The 22,389-nt window shown below is 45.5% G+C and overlaps 1 protein-coding gene across 1 annotated transcript in view; it reads right to left on the bottom strand.

Annotated features, from left to right (window-relative positions):
* ALDH1A3 (aldehyde dehydrogenase 1 family member A3) overlaps positions 1-13,237 on the bottom strand; it is a 55,413-nt gene extending 42,176 nt beyond the window's left edge. Inside the window, exons 1-2 of the mRNA XM_075006431.1 lie at positions 13,066-13,237; positions 8,671-8,775 (exon numbers count right to left, since the gene is read on the bottom strand). Of these exons, the coding sequence (XP_074862532.1) occupies positions 8,671-8,775; positions 13,066-13,155 (195 nt within the window). The 5' untranslated portion in view covers positions 13,156-13,237. The remainder of the gene's footprint in view (positions 1-8,670; positions 8,776-13,065) is intronic.
* Positions 13,238-22,389: the final 9,152 nt, after the last annotated feature.

Here is a 22,389-nt window from a genome sequence, read left to right as displayed (position 1 = left end):
ATGCTAGCCAGCTGGGAAGGTAGGTGTGTGCCCTGCAGATGAGGGAGCAGTCTCGTGGGCTCTTGAGAGCTACGTAAAGATCCGGTTTGTTTCCTTGCATTGGACCTCTTTGCCTTTGTCCTCCTTCCTGCACTAACTATCCTATGCCTGAGCATCACAAAAGAAGTGACTTAAGCCCTCACCAAAACTGCAGTTTTCCCACTGACATTTCATTATGAACAACCCATCCATTTCCAGAAGCCCCACTAGGAGCAGTCTTACAGAGCAGAGCAGAGCAGAGCACAGCGCTACTATGGCCCACTACTGATCTCCTAAACTAGACATGTGGTCAACTCTGTGGCTAGCAATGCTCATCCCAGTTCATTGCACCACTCCCTGGTAAGTGGTTTGGTGTTTTGTAGGAGTCATTATTTGTGCAAGCAGGAGGTATTCCCCAAAATACCTCAATGGAGATGCCACATAACATGCCCACAATAAACCCTGTTACCCCTCACATTAAGGATCTTGGTTCAAGCCAGCAAAAACAAGAGAATTCTTAAGTAAGGCTGAAATTCCCTTCTTAATCCACCCTATGACTAGGCATGAAAGGGGGCAGAACACCATGTTACCGCATGCAGACGTGTGGGATGCAAGGAGAGAGTCATAGCCATCACAGTACAAAAGGAGAATGTGTGGCACAAAAAAAGGAGGGATATACATGATCTAACACTTCAGCAATCACCACAGGATTTATTTAGCATTTCACACACAAACCCACCTCAAGAGTACTGGGGCTGCAGAGTCAAATAAGGTTAAGAAATGTTAGAAGCAAAAATTGCCTGAAACCTTAGTTCGGCTCCCTGGTGTGTAGGCATCTGTAGTACACTCTCCAATTATATGCTCAGATTGTTTTTTCCACAGGACCCTTATGGCTTTTGCTCCAGTCTAACCCCTCCTCAAAATACTCAGACTTGCAGGTCCAGCTCCCCACTGCTGCACTTGAGGTACATCTACACTTAGCAGGAGATTGACCTGGTCACGGTCGATCTTCTGCGGTTCGATTTTGTGTGTCCCTACTAAGCACACAAAAATCTGACGATAGGGGTCGGCAGTCAACCCCTGTGCTCCTCATTATTGCGAGGAGTAAGAGATGTCAATGGGAGAGTTTCTCGCATCAAGCTCCCTCAATGAGGGCTGCCAGATAAGTCAATTGCAGATACAGTAGTGCCTTGATTTACATGAGGGTTCCGTTCCCACACCCCCTGTGTAACTTGGGGGGGGGGGGTGGACCTTTTTTCCCCCCCAGTGGAATGCAGGTTCTGCAGCTGGGGAAGCAGCTAGAGCACCTGGAGCTCAAGTCCTGGGCACGAGGGCAGTTGGCTGGGGGTTAAGCCTGGCGGTGGTTGGAGCTGTGGGAGGTGGAGGGGAGGGGGCTAAGCCTGGAGTGGATTAGGGCTACAGTAGAGCTGGAGCTGCACGTTGGGGAGGCAGTTGAATTGGGGGGGGGGGGGCGGGGGGGGTGCACTGAGCTAGAGCCGCATGCAGGGTAGTGAACCAAGCCATGAGGGAGTTAAGCCAGAGCTGCGCATGTGGGTCTTGAACCAGGGCCATGCATGTGGGGTGGTGAGCTGCAGCCACGTGCAGGGGGTTTGAACTGGGGCCGGTGGGGTGTTGACGTGGAGCCATGCGTGGAGCCGGGGGTTGAACTGGGCTGCACGGGACAGGGGATGAGTGGGATTTTGAGTTGTACTTAACTCATGTTAACACAACTCAAAAATTGCACATTGAGCATTTACTGTACTTCAATTCCAGCTACACAATTGCTGTGGCTGGAATTGCACATCTAGGATAGACTTTATGGTCTAGTGCAGACCTGCCCTCAAAAGTCAGGCCCCTTCCTCCTCCCCACTGCCAGGGCACCAGCAGATGGAGCATCGAGTCCTTAAGGAAGGCTGTCTCTGGACTACGAGTTCCTGAGCCCAGTGTCACAGCAGCCCAGAGGAGCAATGGCAAGGAAAGTCCTGGTCAGCACCAGGCTGTGTGAGAATAGCACATGTGCTTGCTGTATAGTATGTGACTTAGGGGTGAGAGGGAACAGAGCGTGCCCTGTGCAGGCAGAATCCCCGAGGCATTCATCTGCCAAACTCTGATAAGTTTCTATTGAGTATGTGTGAACAGACTGATCAGCCTTTGAACATTTCAGTCGAATTTGTGCATCACCATAGGAACTGCAGAAGGCACGTGGCTGAGGCCGCTGCAAAGTGTCAAGTGTTCAAAGCAGAGAGACACTAAAGCTTTGCAATGAAGCAGCTTTAAGAACGTTCTGAACGCTGTGTTCTCCCCTCTCCTCCAAGGGAAGTGATTCATCCATTTATGAAATGTCCCAAAAATATTCAGACTGAGGCAGACATTCATCATGGAAAGTTTAGACTCAAACAGTTAACATTGGAGAAAGATACGAGCTGCTGACGACAGTGGATGCAGGGGTTACACGGGGAAATGTTGGGCCCCCTTAGCTACAGGAAGCACCACCAGTTCTGCCTGTAGTAAGCAGCCCTGTTCTTTCCAGTCCTAAGCCATCCCTCAAATGCAAGGGTGGTATGAATGGCAGACAACCTTAAAACCAATGTTCCCGCTAATCTTTTCCATCCACATGCGGAATAATTTTATATGCACCAAGGCATGTGCACATGTGCACTACCTGAAGAAATATAAACCCAGCTGTGAGTGCTCCGATAATCATCTGAGCAGCATTTGAATCTCTCCTGAGCAGCTGCACACAGCTTAAAAACCGAAGGCTGACTCCTCTGGGACAGCTGTGACGCATAAAGACAGCACATAGCACTGCAGGTTTTCAGCTCCAGGGTGGAACTCCGCCAGGTACAGAAAGACAAAACAAAACCTAGCCACCATCCTGTGCACAGGAGCGAATTTCTCAGGGAAACGCTGAAAATATTTTCTGCGATTGCACTGGGGACAAACTGGGGCAGGTTGAGTATTTTACAGGGAGCTGGACTGCCAAGTCAGGGTGCAGAGTTACAGGGCTGGTCAAGATGACAAACAGTCCTGCATGCGGCACAGTGACACAGCTGCCCTTAACCTTAGTCAAATTAATTATTCCCTTGCTTGGCATCAGCCCAACAGACTAACTCTCAGCCCTTATTTGTAGGCCAATGAAAACACCAACAGAGCATCACTGCCAGCTCCTCCTGCCCACTCAAGATTTCCCTCTAGTCCCGTCCCGACTACAAGTCCCTGCAAACAATTTCATTTTCATTTTGTAACTGAAGAAAAACCAAGATCTTTGCTCCCAGGCTAACATCAAGTTGGCCACATTACAACCCCCACGCCATCACTAAACTATTATCTGCCAAATTCTCATCTCATGGGCATAGCCTCAGCAAATAGGCATCTCACAGGGGACTTCCACCAAGGCCAAGAAAGATGAACTCCAGCTCCCATAAGCTAGAGTCAGGGTGAGCAGCAGCCACACAGCCACTTTTGTAGCAGTAACACCAGCCCCTTCAAGGGTTTGCACCAGTGCACTTGGGTTGCCCCTCATGCCACCCTCCTGGGAGGGCTACAGCTCACATCTCCACAGCAGTCTGCGTTAATGAACCCAAGCCAGTCTGCATGAAACGCAGAGATCCAGGAAGTGGGGAATTAAACTGTGGCTGCTTTCATCTCAAGGACTTCTGTGTGCACAAGACTCTTTGGCTGCAGGATTTACAACCCTCGGGGATGGATGGTTGCAACAGACCCAAAGTCGTAAAAATAAAACTCAGGTGAATATACAAGTTTGGTCTCTTTTGGGCACCAAACAAATTTTTAGATGAACCCAGCCCTAGCCTTGCCCGCTACCTCCTTCCCCACACAAAGCAGTGGTGGATGCCGGTAGGATTTAGGGTTGTAAGGAGAGACTCTGGGTACATCTAAACTGAAATAAAAACGATAATCCATGGTACAAAGTTTCAGAGCCTGGGGCAATGAACTCTGACTGTGGGACTGAACATCATACTGTAAAACTTTAGGCTCTGAGGCCCCCTAACAGTGGGAAGATCTCGGAGCCCAGATTTCAGCCTGGGTCCAAAGATCTACGCTACTATTATCAGCCGCACAACCCAAAGCTGTTGACCCAGGCCTGCCCTGGCCATGCCACAGGTCTTTCTAGTGCAATGTACATGTACCCTCTGTGGCCAGAATATAGTGCATTTGCTCCAGCTGGACAGAGATTAGCCTGCACATCTGATACCCATGGAAACTTTCAGAACTTCGACAGCTTGATCCCTACAGGCTGGCGTTTCTCTCAAGAGAGCCCCAAGAAGGAAGGTTTCCCATGACAGTCCCAGAAGCTAAAAGTTAAAATCTCTCCCTGGCATCCGGAAGAGAACTGAGTAATGAGAGCTCTCTCTGTAAGGGAGACAGTAAGTGGCTTTTTTGTTTTGCTGGACAGTTTTCTTAAAGTGGCATGACAAACAGCCTGAAATACCTACGGAACAGCTTTGTAATTACTTGAGAGGCACTCAGCTCACGTAACTGCAGCAGAGCCATGATTTCTGCCTAGTGAAACAAAGTTCCCTCAGGGTTAGGCTCACCCCTCAGTTTACACAGTAATTATAATTCGATCCAATAATTAAGCCATAAAATTATCTACCGTTTTATGGTTCCCACCACTGCTGCTCTGTCCATGGATGCTTTGCGTCTTCTGGACAGAGCAGCCGGGAAAGCTGCTTCTTATTCCAAGAGGTTCTTCTCCCTGCATTAAGCAAGTTACAGGCTTGTACTACTACCCAGCCTTGCCCTCTTCCCTTGGGCAGATTCATAGGCTCCACCCCACCACTATAGACAAGTAGGGTGGCCACCCGTCCAGATTCATTCCTTTTTTTGGAGGAAGCTGTCAGGGCAGTTTGGAAGGGTGCTCAGTACACTGTACCAGCTGTCCTGTTTTATGGGCCCCGAGACATCCTGGTCTTTGTACTGCAGAAGAGGCAACTCTGCAAATAGCATTATAGGCCATGGGAATGAGTAGGGCCATTCTTCCCACAAAGAAGCTCTGCCCCTAGTTTCACTGCCCTTGACCTGTGGGATGTAACTTTACCACAGAGGGGATGATACTCACTACGCTTAAAGTGTTCCCCGCCCCACTACTGCTAAGGAGGGCAACTCCACAACAGGAGGGTGAGGCCCCCACCCCCACTAACAATGCTGATAGGAGAGCACCAACCCAACCTTTTAGTCAGCAGATGGAAGAGGCAAGTTCTTGGACCTGACCTTCCCCCTACGGCACTTCCACAGGAACTATGTTTGTGATGTGGTATGGATGAGAGCGCCCAGCTAGTACCACTGATCTAATCCAAGCTTTGTGTGCAGAAGCCATGGACTATGAGTACTTGGCAGCATGGATGAAAACATCAAATAAAGATTTTTCTTTTAAATTTACATTGGATTAAAAAAACTAAGAAAAAGTTTCTCATTTAAAAATAACAATTAAATCTCATCACAAACATGCTACATCTACACTTATAGTCTCAAACAAATTCATGGCTCTAGTCTCTTCAGTCTATCTACTAGCTCTTGATTCTTGAAAGTTCTGGGCTTTCAGGTTCTGTTTCTCAGCAGACCAAAAAAAAAAAAAAATCACATGCAGAGAAAGACACAAGTTGGGTATGACTGTTTTTGTGTTGTGCTTAAGGGGTTGTGGATCTTGGCCAAGCATAGTAGAGAAGTTAGTTAAGACCAGTGTTTTCTTTTGTTCAGGAAAAAAAAAAAAAAAAAAAAAGGAGCCACTATTCAACACCAGCTAGTACCAGCACAAACACACACTGGTTAGGACATCTTAAAGATAGAAAGATAATATATAGGAACGGGTGGAGGAAGCACAAAAAGGAACAATGGAATTGACTTAAAAAAGCAAAGGGGGAAGGATATTCAACACACACACACACACACACACACACACACACACACACACACACACACACACACCCCGTCCTGGTTTTCCGACCCCCACGTTTGGCATAGAAAAACTATCATGGCTTCTCAGCATAAAAGACTGGATGTTGCTAAAATGGGTCTGCAAGGCCAACCAAGCTCTAAAGGCTGCGTGCAGCTCTAAGGGCTTCTTTGCGACTCTCAACACTATAATTGCAAAGTAATAAACTAAAACAAAAAGCTTCACACAGGAGAGCCAGCCTGGTTTCCAGCTATGCATTTGTCAGCATTCAGGGAGGCCCAACATTGTGGCCCCACGGGATATGGTGGTTCATTAGGAAAAGCATTTCCAGCAGACCTAGAGAAGTTTTTATTCCCCGCTACATGGCACTGGTGAGGCCACATCTGGAGTACTGCATCCAGTTCTGGGCCACCCAGTATAGAAAGGATGTGGACACATTGAAGACGGTTCGGCAGAGGGCAACAAAAATGATTATGGGTCTGGAGCACATGACCTGTGAGAAGAGGCTGAGAGATTTGGCCTTATTTAGTTTGTAGAAGTGGGGCAATTTGACAGCAGCCTTCAACTTCTTGAAAGGGGGCTCTAAAGAGGATAGAGAGAGACTGTTCTCAATGGTGACAGATGGCAGAACAAGGAGCAATGGTCTGAAGTTACAGAGAGAGAGTTGTAGGTTGGATATTAGGAAAAACTACTTATCCAGGAGGATGGTGAAGCACTGGAAAGCTTTCCTGAGAGAGGTGGTGGAACCTCCATCCCGAGAGGTTTTTAAGTCTTGGCTTGACATAGTTATGGCTGGATGATTTAGTTGGGGATAACCCTGCTTTAGGCAGGGGGCTGGACTAGAATTCTATGCTTCCAGCCCTAGAATGTTATGATTCTATTTTCAACAAGTGAACTTTTAGAAACCGCAAAATAAACAAATAGCAGCCAACATTCTGAGATCATGTTGTTTATCTCACTCTAACCTCCTCCAGAGACAGACAGAGAGACAGACAGGATGTTTAGGAGAGAGTCAGGAAGACAGGGGTACAAAAAAAAAAAAAAAAAGACACACACCCCCCCCCCCCCCGTAAAGCATCAGGAAATAGAATACATAAAAAGTTTGTGAACGTCCTGCTGTAAACATGTATCGTATTACAAATTACTGGCTGCGCTGTTCTTAAGATAGGGGTTACCAAAAGTACGGTTTGACATTCTTTAATAATGACCGTCTCATATTCATGTGCATTGTGGCTCTTCAATTATTTGAGCTTTTACTAAATTGGAAAAAAATGGGTCTTCTTGCTATTTTGGTTGCTGACCCCTGTGCTTGGTGAGGGGTGTGTAGGGGAGTTCCTTAGCTAATTCTTATGGCTTGTTACATTCTTAACGTATAGCAGAGAGGTAGCTGTGTTAGTCTGTAGCTTCAAGAACAACAAGAAATCTTGTGGCACCTTATAGACTAACAGATATTTTGCTGATGAAGCAGGTCTTTGCCCATGAAAGCTTATGCTCCTAAATACCTGTTATTCTTAACCTAGTTAATTAATCACCCGAGTGTACAGTACACAAAGCTGCAGGAAGAGAAAAACTAAAAAATGGCACTCAGTGGCAATGCGAGTTTTATATAACACAAGCCCTTTATTTTGGATCATCATGGCCAAAGACAGCAGTGCCCACAGCCATCCTGGGCCCCAGGGCAAGGTGGGAGCAGGGCCAGCTCCCCACCCCACCGAAGGGGCAGAGCCAAGGATGAGGGGGTCAGTACTTAGAGCAGTCAGTTCTGCCCTTCCCATGCTCCCTCGAAGCCACTCATGGAGCTATGGCTACTTTGGCAGTGCTGGTGGCTGGATATCAGGGGCCCCTTTGAAATGTTGCGCTTGGGGATAACTGCCCCTTGTGCACCCTCTCCCGACATCAGCAGGCCAGGCCACAGACCTTAATGGAGATCCCATAAGTCTATTCCCTATTTTACTGCAGAATAACTCAGCTTGCCCAAGGGAACCCCATTCTGCATTTGACTTCTCCAAAAGCAGAAGTGCCTTTGAGTTCAGTCAGGCTTCCTCCAAATAGTATACTCTATGCACAGTCAGCCTTGTCTTTTTCGGTAACTTGATTTAGATTGATGATTTTTTGGCCATTCATATCAATGATTTTAATCACCTTGATTTAAAAAAAAAAAAAAAAAACACAAAAAAAAAAACCAATCCATCCTGGTCTGTTCTTAAAAAAAAAAAAAAAAAAAAAAAAAAAAAAGTTTCCCTAAGAGGATTTTTAAATAAATATAATCACATGCCTTCTTTGTCCCAACTCTGCAAACACGTCATTTTACATGCAAGTAAACCTGGGCAGGGAGTGGGGGCAACAAACAAACAAACCAAACTTGGATCCTGCTCTCATGTGTCAAGCTGAGTGCATGAACAGGCATTTGCAAACTCAGGGTCTGAAGCAACCAAGAAAGGGCTGTAATAGGGTAGTAGTTGTTTAAATCACTGACTTCTAAATCTTGTGAGCAACACTTGGTATTGCTCCTAGGATTCTGTTAACCCATTACAGTAAATCACCATCTGAAGCGACTCATACAATTCTAGCAGCGTGGGACATAACTGATGCCATTCTCTCTGGTTTGTTTGAGCAAGCATGCCAAAATGTTTAGCTCCTACAAGTTTTAAACCCACTGCTAGGCCAACCAAGATTTGTAGAAAATAAAAATTGCGTACTCTGTATGCCTTCCTGATTTGTAACTCAGGAAACCTTACCTTATCGCCTTCTTCTACATCACAGATTTTCTCAGCTGTGGACGGGTTATAGGTGGGAAACTTCTTTCCACTCATGGATTCACGCCATTCATTGTTAATAAAGATCTAACAGGAATAAAAAAGAAAAAGTAGAACAGCAAACACATATGTATCATGGGAAGACACCGGTATCTGTCTGCATGGGCCTGATTCTGATAAGAGTGAAAGCCCCACTGAAGCCAATAGGACTCAAGAGAGTATTTTGCACCTTTCCAGGATTAGGTCCTAATGTTAACGACTGTTTCCATTTTTATTTGGCAACCAAACCAAGAGAAGTACACATACATAAAGATCCAGTGAAGTCAGTTTTGATTGACCAAAGAATGAAGGAACAGGTCCACACAGTGTAATTCATGTGATTTAGACTTGTGAAACAGCCAGTGGTTCTTTAAAATCCATCTCCTTAGGTACGGCAAGCGGACACAGATAGAAATCTACATATTCCAAGCACCATAGCGTCTAGTGCTGTAGAAGCACAAGCATTATCAATTTGGGTATAACACTGTTAATGCTGCTTACTTTGAGCCACTAACCAGTGGTTTTTCCATTAGTATTTCCCACCAGTAAATGGAGTAGTACAGACAAGTCTTTCAAAATACTGCCTTTCTATACAGAAGATGAAGAGTTCCACTATTTACCTAAAAAGATGCACTGTAAAACCTTAGAATGTAGAATTATTAAAATGTCAGTATTCAATATGAAATGTGCAGACACCAGTGTATCGCGCATTGAGTCAACCCGCATCTGCGCTAGTCTCACGCCACCTTACATGAGCAGACAATGTTCTTATTTACAAAGAATCCTTAACATAATGAGATTAAACAATCTTTAGATTAAGAGCCCTGGTTAATCTTTGCAAGATAGTAAATTATTTTATTTGAACAAAAGAAGTTTACCTTTCCAATGCACTGTTACAGTCTATTGGCACAACAGCTCACGCTGGAAATCTGTACCAAAATGGGATTAACAAAAAAAAACAAAACAGAAAGCAAACCTAAAAATCCAGCCAATCCTGCACTCCTTGCACACTCAGAACTCCCCCTCAATTGTATCACAGTTTCTTTTCTTGACCATTTCAAAGCGTAATTACTCCTTAACAATAGTACTGAAATTAACATTATTCTCTGAATATGCCTGCAAAGTGCGTGCGTGAACATATCTGCAAGTTGATTTTTAGACCCACCGATCCTGGATGATTTTCACCTTGCGGAAGGGGGAAGATGCACAAATGTGTCACGATTACAAAACTAAGTTTTGTAGACACTGAAATGACATTTGCAAGAGAACTCCCCATACGGGAAATTAAGTAGCCTGAAGCTCATAAATTACAATCCAATACTCTGGAAGCAAATATGTAAAAATGGTATAAGTGAGAACAGGTTTATAGAAGTAAATTTAGATCTAACACAAGGGATATCCTACTGCAAACTTGAGAGAGTTAGAGGGAGGGAAATCTCTGGAAACTACAATAGATGTTTATGGTTACTAATAACTGGGGCACCATTTTGATGCATCGATGAGATAGCTTTTATTATGGAAGAGCTGGAAGGAAGTTACCCCAGCGAATGGCAGACTCAGGATGATAGACACAATTGCCAAGCTTCTTTTCAGGTTCATACAACGCAGAGTTGGTCTGCCATAAGAAATCACTCTGAGCATATTACATGGATCATCACTGTACTATCATCTTCATCCTTAGGGACATTATACTTGGCAAGATCATTCGTGAGTGCTCATTGCTTCCTGAAAGCATCATGCTGATCAATACGAGACTTGGTCTCGGAACAGTTTTCCCAAATCATTAACTAGAAGAATTGACAATAAGATTTTTCTCTTTACAGAGGGATGGGGGCTATGGGGGGAGACAGATGCAAACATCTGGGACAAGTCAATAGAGTTTGCAGAATATACCCATCAAGGTTTATCTATCATCATTCTAAGCTAAATATTATACATGATTTTTCCATATCAGATGAGCTCTTTTTGTTTCAATGCTCAGAACACATCATGTTCTTACAACCTTTCCACTTTTGAGACAGTCTATTTAACTGTTTAGCCCTCTTTAGAAGTCTTATTCTCCCCAGCCATATCATGCGCAACCACCAGTGAAGTTAATAAAAGTCTGTCCAAAGTAACTATGGCATTCTGAAATCAGCAGCAGATGGTACAAGTTCCAGGTTAGCAGAAAGCTCTTCTTCAAAAAAGCCTCAAAGGGAAGATGTGGGTTTAAGAAGTGTAATCTGTAGACAAATTATCAATTATCAGTCATGTTTGGGTCCTTCACTGTGCACCTAGATCAATATTCAACTTGAGAAATTAATGGAGTTCAGCTTTATTTGTCCTCTTGCAGTTGGGAGGCAAATTATAAACTATATATCTTTTATAGATTGTAGAAAGATGGAATCATTTTATATTAAATTCTAACATTCTAAACCTCACTAGCCTGGTCAGCCCAGCTGCATAGTTGAAATTAGAAAGCAAAGGTCATGTCAACAGTGAAGCATAAATGTGAAGAGTCCCTTAACTACAGAGAAGAGTGGTGTTAGGACACCAGTGAATGAAACACAGGGGCTAAACTACCAGAAGGTGACAACTCATAAGAGAGGCTAATTTCTGCAATGACTGAACTCTTTACCATAGAAATCAGCAATGAGCAGATATCAAGAATGAAGTGGGAAAAAAATCAAGAACGGTAACAAGGGCTTTGGAAGTTTTACATGTCAATGGTTTGGGATAACCTTGGTGTTTTAAAAGGAAAATTCTACTGATAAACATAAGAACCAATTGGACTTTTGGCTTTGTGTTTTTACATTGAAACCCAGACTTCTGCAAGGATTAGGAGTTTCCCCCCCCGCCCCAGGGTAAACAAAAAAAAAAACAAAAAAAAAAAAAACCAGACAGACATTCTCAGAAGGGTAAGAAGCCATTCGGTGTTCAATCCTAAAAGTTGATGGAGCACCCTTCACTGCTAGTGCCTCTGGACAGGCTGAGGGCACTCTGAACCTGCAGCATTGATTCCTAATTCCCTTTTTGACACAATAAATAGAGGGTCTGATCCCATAATCAATTATGCCAATACAAACCCCCGGTAATTATAAAGGGAGGAGGACTGAATCCACAGGGGCTAAAAGTGTTTTAAATGCAGCCTTCTCACTGTTTCATTCCATTCAGATCTGACTTCAGCAGGAATGCTGTGCTCTATATCTCAGAGAATTGGCTCTTGTTTGCCGAACATATTAATTTGGGAACATGGCATCCTCTTGTTAGCGACCCAGGGTGACACACTATGTTCATTCTCAGTACAGAACCATCTTCCTCATCAAGAGTGAAATTCCAGAGAACACAGAGACCAAGCAGTACAAGTTCAGGAATATGCACTTGCAATTTTATTTGGTGCTGAAGAGAAAAAGGGAAACTTCGGCTTGCAGCAGAAATTGCTAAATCATCATGGTTCAGAAACTTTGAGAGGGGAAACACCCCAAATATCAATTTCATTTGATTTCCTGCAGTTATGGCTGTGTTGGCAGGGTAAGTCCGGTTACATTATATGCATTGTGTATAATACTCATAGGACTGACACCTTTCTCCACTTTCTAAAGATACCACAATGGACTTCCAGTCTATTAAAAAGAAAGAGCACAGAGCCAAGCTGGGGAACATCAGGGTAAAATGAGTAACTAAACAAAACGCTGCATGACCAGTGTGGATTTAACTGAATCACCGCAGACGGTGAAAAAGCCTGCTGTTAACTAGAAGCACTCGACTGGAGAGATGTCTCCTGCAAGAACAGGAAGAACACCACCACCATTCTGCTGGAGCAGGACAAGGCAGGGAAAGTTTAAGCAAACTCCAGTTTGGAGGAGGAAGCGACCTGGTTTTCCAGTTACCTTGAAACAGTGTGGTTGAAATAATGCAATAAAGGGGCACCCACCCCACCGCACAGGCACCAGTTTCCTGCCTGAAAAGGTTCCTGAATCACCCACAGCTCCCCCGGGGGTGCACACGGATTTAGGACGTGCAGGATCAGGGCCCCGCTCAGCCTGCACTGGAGCTGTATTATTTTACAGCCCACTCGCACTTACTCGGACGCCCAAAGAGAACAGCCCCGGCGCACGTGACACACTGAGCCTTTTATTCCCCAGCCCAGGAGCTTTCCCGGGGAAGAGCCTCTGCCCGACAGCCACAGTTACTTGGCGAGACTTTCACATTCGCCCCCCGCGCCCCCATCACTGCCGGTCACTGTCAAATCCGCCCGCCCGGCTAGGGCAGGGACGGGCTCCAAACAGGGAGCGACTCCCCTGCCCCCCGGGGGCCACCCCGGCCGGCCGGGCAGCGCCTTTGCGCTCCGCGGCTCACCTTGGTGTGCTGGATCGCCAGGTTCCTCAGCGGTCGGGGCAGCTTCTTGTCCGGCTGCCCGTTCTCCACCGCCCCGTTCAGCGCGGCCATGGCGGGGCTGGGGCTGGGGCTGGGGCTTCCCGCGGCAGCCCTGCTCTGCGGTGACAGCCGGCCGGGCGGCGCGGCCTTAAGGCCTCCCGGCGGCTTCGCGCACCGCCCCCGCCACGCCCCCCGGCGGGGCGCAGCGCAGCGCAGCGCAGCGCAGGTACCGCGCGCCCGCCCGCCAGGTGGCGGCTGCAGCCGGCCCGAGCTGTGGCCCGTCGAGCGGGTCTCGCCCACGGAGGGTGGATAGCGAAATAACCCCCGGCATCGGGCCCCGATCCGGCCTGGGACATGCGGTAGGCGCAGCCCGTTGGCTAGGCCCGGAGTGGGGACCCCTCACCCCGCCCAGGGACATCAGTCGGGGGCGGGGGGGGCAGAAAAAGGGAGAAGCAGAAAACGTGGTAGGTTTTGTGCCCCCCCCCCCCACCGGCTGGGTCCGAAAATGAGGGGCGGGGGTGTGCGGGAGGCAGGAGTGGGGTGGGGGGGTTGCGGGTCTGGGCAGGAGGATGTGTGCGGGGGGGGGGGAATGGAGGGGCACTTACCTGCACAAGCCCCACCCCCACACACACACACGCTCTGTGTGGCAATTTCAGCCCGTGGGCAAAATGCTCCAGGTGGGCACTTCCATGCACAGCTGGGGAGGAGGGAGCGGCAGCATGCAGAGCTGCTTCCCCCCTGCCCAGGCAGCGCCCATGGGCCGGGTCCAGCCCAAGCTTGTGGATCTGGTCCAGGAGGCGGTGATTGTGTTCCAGCACATGGGGAGGATGCGAGCCTGAAGCATGGGCTCCTGATGTGGGGTAGAGGAGTCCCAAGCCTTGTGGGCCAGACTAGGCAACTCAGGACCAGATCCAGCCTGTGGGTAATATGTTCCCCACCCTGGGCTCAGCCCTGAGCTCACCTGTTGACTCACTCCAGCCAGTGACCCACACTAAGTACACCCATGAGAAGTTTAGCCCCCTCTCTAACACAGAGCTGGGCTGGCCTCCACATTGGTTGGGAGCGGCAGGGTAGGGCCACCCTCATCTGTACACACCTGGAGAGGAAGTGACCTCACATAGGAAAACACCCACCGCTGTATTTCAAAGTGGCACTTACAGGGTTTATCTAGGTATGGTGCTTGGTCCTGCCGAGAGTGCAGGAGACTGGACTTGACCTCTCGAGGTCCCTTCCAGTTCGAGTGTTCTGTTCTAGTAATGCGGGTGGACAGCAAGGGCAGTGGTATGTTGGGCTTTTTAGCTTTACATCAAACATTAGGGAGTTCCAGAGATTTGGCCATGTTGAAAACAGTTTCACTCCTCTCAACTCAAGTGCACAAGATCTGAGCTCTTCACAAACGTATTCCATCCTCAGCATATCCATCTCCTCCCAAAGACCTGAGATGCCATGAACTTTGAGCCCCATCTCTGAGGAGATGGCTGGAAGTGTATTCACTTGGGCTATTCTGGATTCAGGCAGAGCAGGCAGAGAGTTCTGGAGAACGGCCCTGGTGGCAGCTTTTATTTCAAAGCCTGAAGATCCAGTTTGGGTGCACGGCCCAAGGAGGATGTCTCACCGGTATGCATAAGTCAAGCCATTCCTGCCTTTAAGTCAAAACCAAAATCTCAAACATAACGGTGTGGGCCACACACCCTCTACTCTGCTACAATCAGCGCCCATGCACACCACTAACAAGTTCAGCAGGAAGTACTTTGTTTCCAGACAGATCCTGGTTGTCCCACGTTGGATCCTCACCCATGGACCCTCTAGAGTTTAGTGTATGAGCTGCTATAGCATGAGCTAAAAGCCATATGGCTCTTAGCAAAGGCTGCAGAGCAGACTCACTAATTTCTCTAAGTGGGCTCCGTGTCACTACGATGGGCAGAGCACTATGCCCAGGAGGTATGTGTTTCACACTATAAATCTCTCTTTTCCTATACAACTTTTACCTTCCCCCAAGGCACAGGGCAGGAGGTCTCACTTTTCTGGCCTTCCTCTGTGTCTTTTAGCTGTCCTTAGCTGAATCACATATAAAGGATCAGTTAAACTGATAACCCAATAACACATTATCTCCTCAATTTGGCACAGGCAGGGACAATTGCCAAGTGCACAGAGCAGGGAGTCAGCCCTAGGTAACTCACCATCACACCTCTCAAAAGCAGGCAGTAGCTCAGAGAACTGAATGATACATACAGTACTAATGTATAGCGCCACCTCGGGTAAGATGCCACAATCCCCACTAGCTTTAATTTTTAAGTATAGCCCCACATAGTGTTCCTGGGGGGATTCTGCATCAAAAAGTTAAAAATTCTGCAAATTTTACTTTTTAAAATAACAAAAATCACACTGGTCTCAAGTGTATCGATACTTATTTAAACAACAGTACAATGATGGAGAATGGGAGTGGGGAGCATCGGAGGAAATCCCCAAAGAAATAGTAATGACCCTTTATTGTAGCTGTTAGTCAAGAAATACATGTAGCCGTATGCTCAGCGTTACATCAGAGGCCACTGAAGAGCATTTGAGGTTTGGGGACTCAAACTCACTGAGTGAGCACAGGCAAGCTACTACACTCTGCTCTGTCTGAGGGCACAGAGCCTGCCCCACATCTGTCTCCACAGAAACACTCCCTAAAACCCTGCCTCTCCATGCCAAGAGTGCCACAAGCACAGTCTGTCTTTCTCACATGCATGATTGCCCAGCCCTTCCAGCAGCATTGTTACATCTCTACCAGCTGCTCTGAGTGCCCAGACCAAACTACCTGCACTGCTGGGGAGGAACTTGTGACCACTCATGTAGCTCCTCTTTACTTCCCCACCAGAAGTAATTTTTCTGCAGGGAAGCAAAAAAACCTGCTGAGGCCAAGAATTCTGCACACGTGCAGTGATGCAGAACTCCCCCAAGAGTAACATGGAACTCAAACCCAGTTTGCACTGCAGCCTTCTACTCTCAAGGTGACAAAAGCATGCAATGTTCATAATCCCGGAGAAAAAGCTGTATCTTCATTAGGTGTATGGGGAAATGCATTGTGCCCTTGCCTCCTGGCTCACTTCCCACTTTAGATCCTTCTGCTGACTTCAATTTCCTCTATGCTGCCTTTGTTTGGTGTTTCTTCACTGCCCTGGTGCACCAATAACTTCTCTCTCTTCATGCAACAGCCTTCCTCTGCTCAACCTTCACTTACATCTTCTCTAAACCAAAAAAGCCTCCCAAGAAGGAAGACAAGGAGGAAGAATTAAACAAAAACTCCAGACTAATGCAATAGTGGATCCCCCAAATTCCACCCACGTCAACTGTATCATCAAGCACTGATTTCAAGCCTGAGTCTGTCTTATGTGAGACAATGGCAGTTTTGCGGCCTTGATTTGAAAGAAACAATAACTGGTATTCTTCAGCCGCAACTCACCTGGGGAGGAGAAAATTAGCTATTTTGTGTGTGTATGTCACACCTAGGCCAAGCTATCAACAACAAATACTAAATTAAATTCAGAAGTCCTTTCTTTCAGAGAGCTGTAAGGGACTCAGACCGTGTCCTAACAGTCAGATTTAGGTCCAACTCCTGCAAAGACCAAGTTGCTTATCATCAATTGCTGTAATTAAAATTAGGCATCTATATAAGTCTTTGCAGGACTTAATGAATACTGAGGACAAGTCAGTACAAGTGTGGAGAGAGAGAGAGAGATGCCCTTATGTGAAATATTCTAACAAGAAAATTTACTATCAAAATGAAACACTACCTCACTCCCTTTTGTCGGATATGTGTTCCATAAAATAATTCTGGACAACATGCTAAAATGGATCCGGAGATCAGAGTTACCCTGCAAGATATTCTGTGGTGTCTTGGATCTTCATGAGAAGTCAGGGTTTTGCACTGTACCTTGGCCAAAAGAATATCATCACCAGTGGCAGAATGTCCCATAACATCATGACAGTCTAATGGCTAATATTGACTTCAAAGACTACATGACATTGATTTCAAAGACTACAACATGAAATCATAAGCATTGATTCTTGTTGTTTTTAGTTTTTCCTTCAATGCCTTCCATGTAGGCAATAACCAACTCATGATAGGCAATACAACATAATATTTTCTGAAGCCAGAATAGCCAAATTAGTCACAAATTGCCACCCAGCTTTCCCTTGGGAACTGCAAATACTGAAGGGGACAAATGCCTGGTAATAATGAAACTAAATAGCAGTGTGCATTATTTCTAAATCATTTGTGGGGAGTATGTTGTAAATAACCTTTCACTTTTTCTATTTCAACTATCTTGGTACATCAGTGTCACTTTAGGAAACCTACATTAGTCAAATGAGCTTATAGAAAATTATAGTGTAAATTATTCAGGTAGAAACATTTATTTATAAACTATCCGCCACTCTTCAGGTTGTCACTTCTCATTTAGGGTAGAGAAGGATCAAAGCAAGAATCTCAACATAATCCCTAAACTTAGGTGGTTCTGATAAAGTGGAACTTGGATGCAAACTATCGCTAGTTTTCATTAGGTTTCACTAAAACTTGACTGGCAAGATTTTGCAAAGTCAAAATCATCCTAGCCTGCCATAATCTTTTGGGTGGAGCAGATCCAGTTTATTTCATCTGAACAAATGTTGATTTCAGACTGGTTCTGCAAAACTAAAACCTGTGCTTGCTGACCTATCTCAGAGTTACCCATATATTTTATAGTGACAGAGCTTTTTTGGGCCACAATAAATTGCAGTTCCCAACTGAGCCATAAGGAGGCATGAAACTATGTGAGCAGTAGAGGAAGTTAACTGGGAAAGGTCTGGCCAGAGGGAATACACTGGAAAATTGGTGGAGTGGAGAGTGCACTGTTGGAGTTAATCCACTGCCATTTGTTTTCATTTTTCCTACTAAGATTGGGGTGTGGGAGATACTGCAGCCCTCCTGACTTGAAGTGGTTTCCATGGTATTCAGGGGTTTATAATTTGGTTCAATGGCTCTCAGCACCCCTCCCTCCCCACCCCGCGCCCTCTATATAAACTATTATAAATTGTTCCAGCCCCTGCAGCCATCAGGCTCCTGTTCCCAACCTGTTGCCCTCTGCTGCCCCTCACCCCTTGGTCAAGATCTTGCTCCTTCTGCATCTGAGACCTTTTGAGTCCCTGTTCCAAAGCTCGGGGTGCAAGAGCTTCTCAACAAAACTTTTTAAAACATGGGCAGAAAAACATTTTCCCCTAATCTCATTCCCAGGAGTGCCCACACCATTTTTGCTGAAATCTGTAAACAAAATCAGTCTGATACAGACACGTGAAAATTGTATTTTAACAGCTAAATTTGGCAAAAGTAATAAGTAACAAGTAATTGAAAATACAATGTTATAATGAGAAATGTCAGGCAACATTTGGTGCAGGTGTGCTTCTACCTCCACCTACATATACACACACCCACTTACTCAAACTTGTCAGCACAATAAGGAAGAGCATCAAGCTGCATAATTACCAAATCAAAGCAACATCAACTTATTTATCTACCTAGCTGCTCATATGGCCCTCATCACAGTTGTGTCCAAGGAACTTCTAAAATTATGAGTACACCAGGAAATATTTTGCTCTTTCTCCAGCAGGGTCTGGATTTTGTATCTATATTATTAAGTAAGGAACTGAAGAATTACCAGACTGGATCAGCCCTGCAGTCCATCTTGCCCAGTCTCCTCTCTCTGACTGTGGCCTGCTTCAGGTGCTGCACAGGAAGTTGCAAGAAAGCCTTCAGGAGGCAGATATGAGATACACTTCCCCTACTTCCCCCATGAAGGTCCCTCTTAATCCCAAACTGGAGACTGGAATAATCGCTGAAGCATGACATTTTCTCTCTCTCTCTTCCCCACCCCCACCACCCCAACTCTTAGCGATAACCTCAAATCTTTGTTGTCCATATGAACATCAACTTCCTTTCTGAACCTTGCTTTGGATTCTCCCACTCTGAGGCTACATCTACATGAGACAGTTTTTCTGGTTAAACTGGGCTTTTGTCAGAAAAACCCATGAAGCGCCTACATACAAAATGTGCTTTGTCAACAGTCTGTCGACAAAACTCAGCACATTCGCTGCCCGCATTATATCTCACCCGGTTCAGGTATAACGCCTCTCTTGACAATATTCTGTCGAGAAAACAGCCGCGTAGATGCTCTGGAGCCCTTTTGTCGACACACGTCTACTGGTTCACCAGGCAGCCCACTTTGCAGAGCTCTGGTCAGCTGTTCTATTGAAAGAGGGCCGGGCAGTCTGGCTGCTCTCTGTCAAGAAAGTGGATTGCTCTTTCGGTCTGCTTTTATGTGTAGATGCAATTTGTTGACAGAAGTTTTGCCAGGAAATCCATTCCAACACTGACTTCTGTCGACAGATGCTTCCTGTGTAGATGTAGCCTAACTATCTAAATGCAGGCTCCCACATCCCATATAATCCACAGAACCCTACAAGCGTCAGGCTGGAGGGGATTTCGAGAAGTCATTAGCTATGTATGCACCACAAAGTTATGTTGACAGAAGAGGCCGTCTGCTGATAAAATTAGGGAGCGTCCACACTACAAATGCATTCTGCCTAGAGTCTGTCAGCAGAATGCAACCTCAGGAGAGGGATAACTCGCTGGTTTGGGCCTTGGCCTGGTAAAACCAGGGTTGTGAATTCAACCCTTGAAGGTGCCATTTAGGGATCTGGGCAAATAAATTAAAAAAAGGGATGGGAGTTAGTCCTGACCAGAAGGCAGGGAACTGGACTCAATGACCTCCTGAGGTCCCTTCCAGCTCTATGAGATTTGTATCTCCATATATTTTCATTTATTGTTTTTATATTTTCCTGACAGAGTTATGTCTTGAAAATTTGAGGCTTAGCACATCTGTAGACAGAAAAATAGTATAAATGCTCCGGGAGGCTCTCTGTTGACAGAGAGGGCTTCCTGTTCAGTGGGCTTTCGGTTGGCTGCTCTGTCGACAGAAGGATGGGCAGCCTGGCTGCACTCTCACGAAAGCTCATGCTCAAAACTTTTCTGTTAGTCTATAAGGTGCCACAGGACCCTTCGTTGCTCTCTCAACAGAGGGTGTTGACTTGGGAGCCCCTACTAGGTGTAGATGTGTTCCATAGACAGAGGTTCTGTCAGGAAATATCTGTCGACAGTGATTTCTGTTGAAAGAACTCTGTAGTGTAGACACAGCTATTGAACCCAGCTCCCGGCACCAAGGCACAACTAAGTACGGTACACTTCCACCATCTCTGACAGGGTAACCCTGGTCTGATAAGCCTCCAGTGGTGGAGATATCACCACCTTCTTTGGAAGCCTGTTCTAAAGTTGAACCACCTTTGTAAAAAAAAGTTTTTCCTAATATCAAAGCTAAACCTTCCATGATGCTAATTAAGCCCTTTGCTTCTTGTCTTTGGTGGACATGGAGAACAAATGATCACAACCCTTAACATATTGGAAGACTGTTGTCAGATCTCCCCTCAGTCTTCTTTTCTCCAGACTGAACATGCCCATTTCTTTAACCGTTCCTCCTAGGTCAGGTTTATTAAACCTTTTTAGATTTTTGTTGCTGTTCTCTGGACTCTTTCCAGTTATCCCCATGTTTTGTAAAGTGTTTCACCCAAAACTGGACACAACACTTCAGCTGAGGCCTCTCCAGTGCCAAGCAGAGTGGGATAATGAAGTCAAAGGAGCTATGTTCACTGATATGTCCGCTGTTAGGCATCTGATTAAGTACCTACACACCTTTAGGTGACCAAGCAATTATTAGACAACTAATAGACCTTTGCTTTACTCTCACTATAAGCCTCATCCAAAGTCCACTGAAGTTAATGGAAAGGTTCTGAAAGAATTAGAGATAAACATTTGAAATACTTTTATTTTAAGATTGTGTTTATCTGTTAAGGGAATTAAGAAAATGGAAAATCTTAAGGAGGTCAATCATGGGCTGAAAAGGCCATGTCAAGTTTCATTTTAGCACAATACTTTAAGCAGGGATACTGCATTTTATTAACAGATCATATTTTTTCTACCCTATCAATGCTTTACAGCAGCATAAGCACAAGTAAGTGCACTAACTAAACAGCAACAGGCAATTAAAGGATATTAAAAGTGATAACATTTATCTTTACTTGCTTGACAGCCCTATAAATAAGCATATTATTTAATGAATCACAATTAATTGCAACTAATCACACTGTTAAACAACAAACTACCATTTATTTTAACTATTTCTGGATATTTTCTACATTTTCAAATATATCAATGTCAAATTACAGCATAGAATTCAAAAGTGTACTCACTCACGTTGTTTAGTTTTGATTACAAATATTTGCACTATAAAAAAACAAAAAGTGTATTTTTTAGTTCACCTCATACAAGTACTGTAGTGCAATCTTTTAGCATGAAAGCTGAACTTACAAATCTACAATTAAGAACAAAACCTCTCATATTACCTCAGGGACAAGGCAACAAATGGCAAAAGAGGAGAAAAGCCCTAAGTAGGGTGTCCTTGTCTCAATAGATGCAAGCTGCCAATTCTCTGGTCTCTGTCACCAGGGGAAGATGTCCCCCATCCCCACCCAGAGTAATGTAATGAAAATAAAAACAGACACCAGATACGGCTAACTGATTTATTAAAGGGAGTAAAATAACAATAAATGGGGAGGAAAACAATATCAAAACCAATAATAAATCAGCTAAGTATAATAAAAAACAGCAAAAATAATAAATAAACCATGCAGTACAGAATACTCTTTGTACCCTCTACTGTCATCCTTTTAATTTCTTAATCACTATAGACCCTGGCATAAGGAAGGAAGTTCTCCTTATGTTTCTAGGTGAGGATGGAACCTGGATCCAGTGTGACTTCTGGAACCTTCAACCTTTGAGCCACAGGCAGCTGTTAGGGAGGAACACAAGGGAGTCCCCATGGAGTGTGGACACAGGTGATAAGTGATTCTCTGTAGCACAAACATGCATCCCTTGCACATAGGGCTGAGCCGCCAGTGGAGCTGCCCCTCCTCCACAGCCTCTGGAATAGATGTTCACTCACTGAAGGTGGTAGCCAGACTGCCTGGACTGACAGCTGCGCAGGGTGCTAAATATCCTCTGTGGCCTGAAAGGTAGATGATTGACAGTTCCATCTGAGTATCTTCCTGAGGTAATGGAATGTTCACTCAGCCAGCGGCGGGAAATTCCAGTTAGAGACGGTTTCATCCAAGCCCTCCTCCACCCCCCTAGGGTTGACCCTGGATTTCCAAATCGAGTCCTTATTCCAAAATGGAGTC

Source organism: Carettochelys insculpta, chromosome 12 (genome assembly GCF_033958435.1).
Source record: "Carettochelys insculpta isolate YL-2023 chromosome 12, ASM3395843v1, whole genome shotgun sequence".
Lineage (NCBI taxonomy): Eukaryota > Metazoa > Chordata > Testudines > Carettochelyidae > Carettochelys > Carettochelys insculpta.
This window is presented reverse-complemented; position numbering and strand designations above follow the sequence as displayed.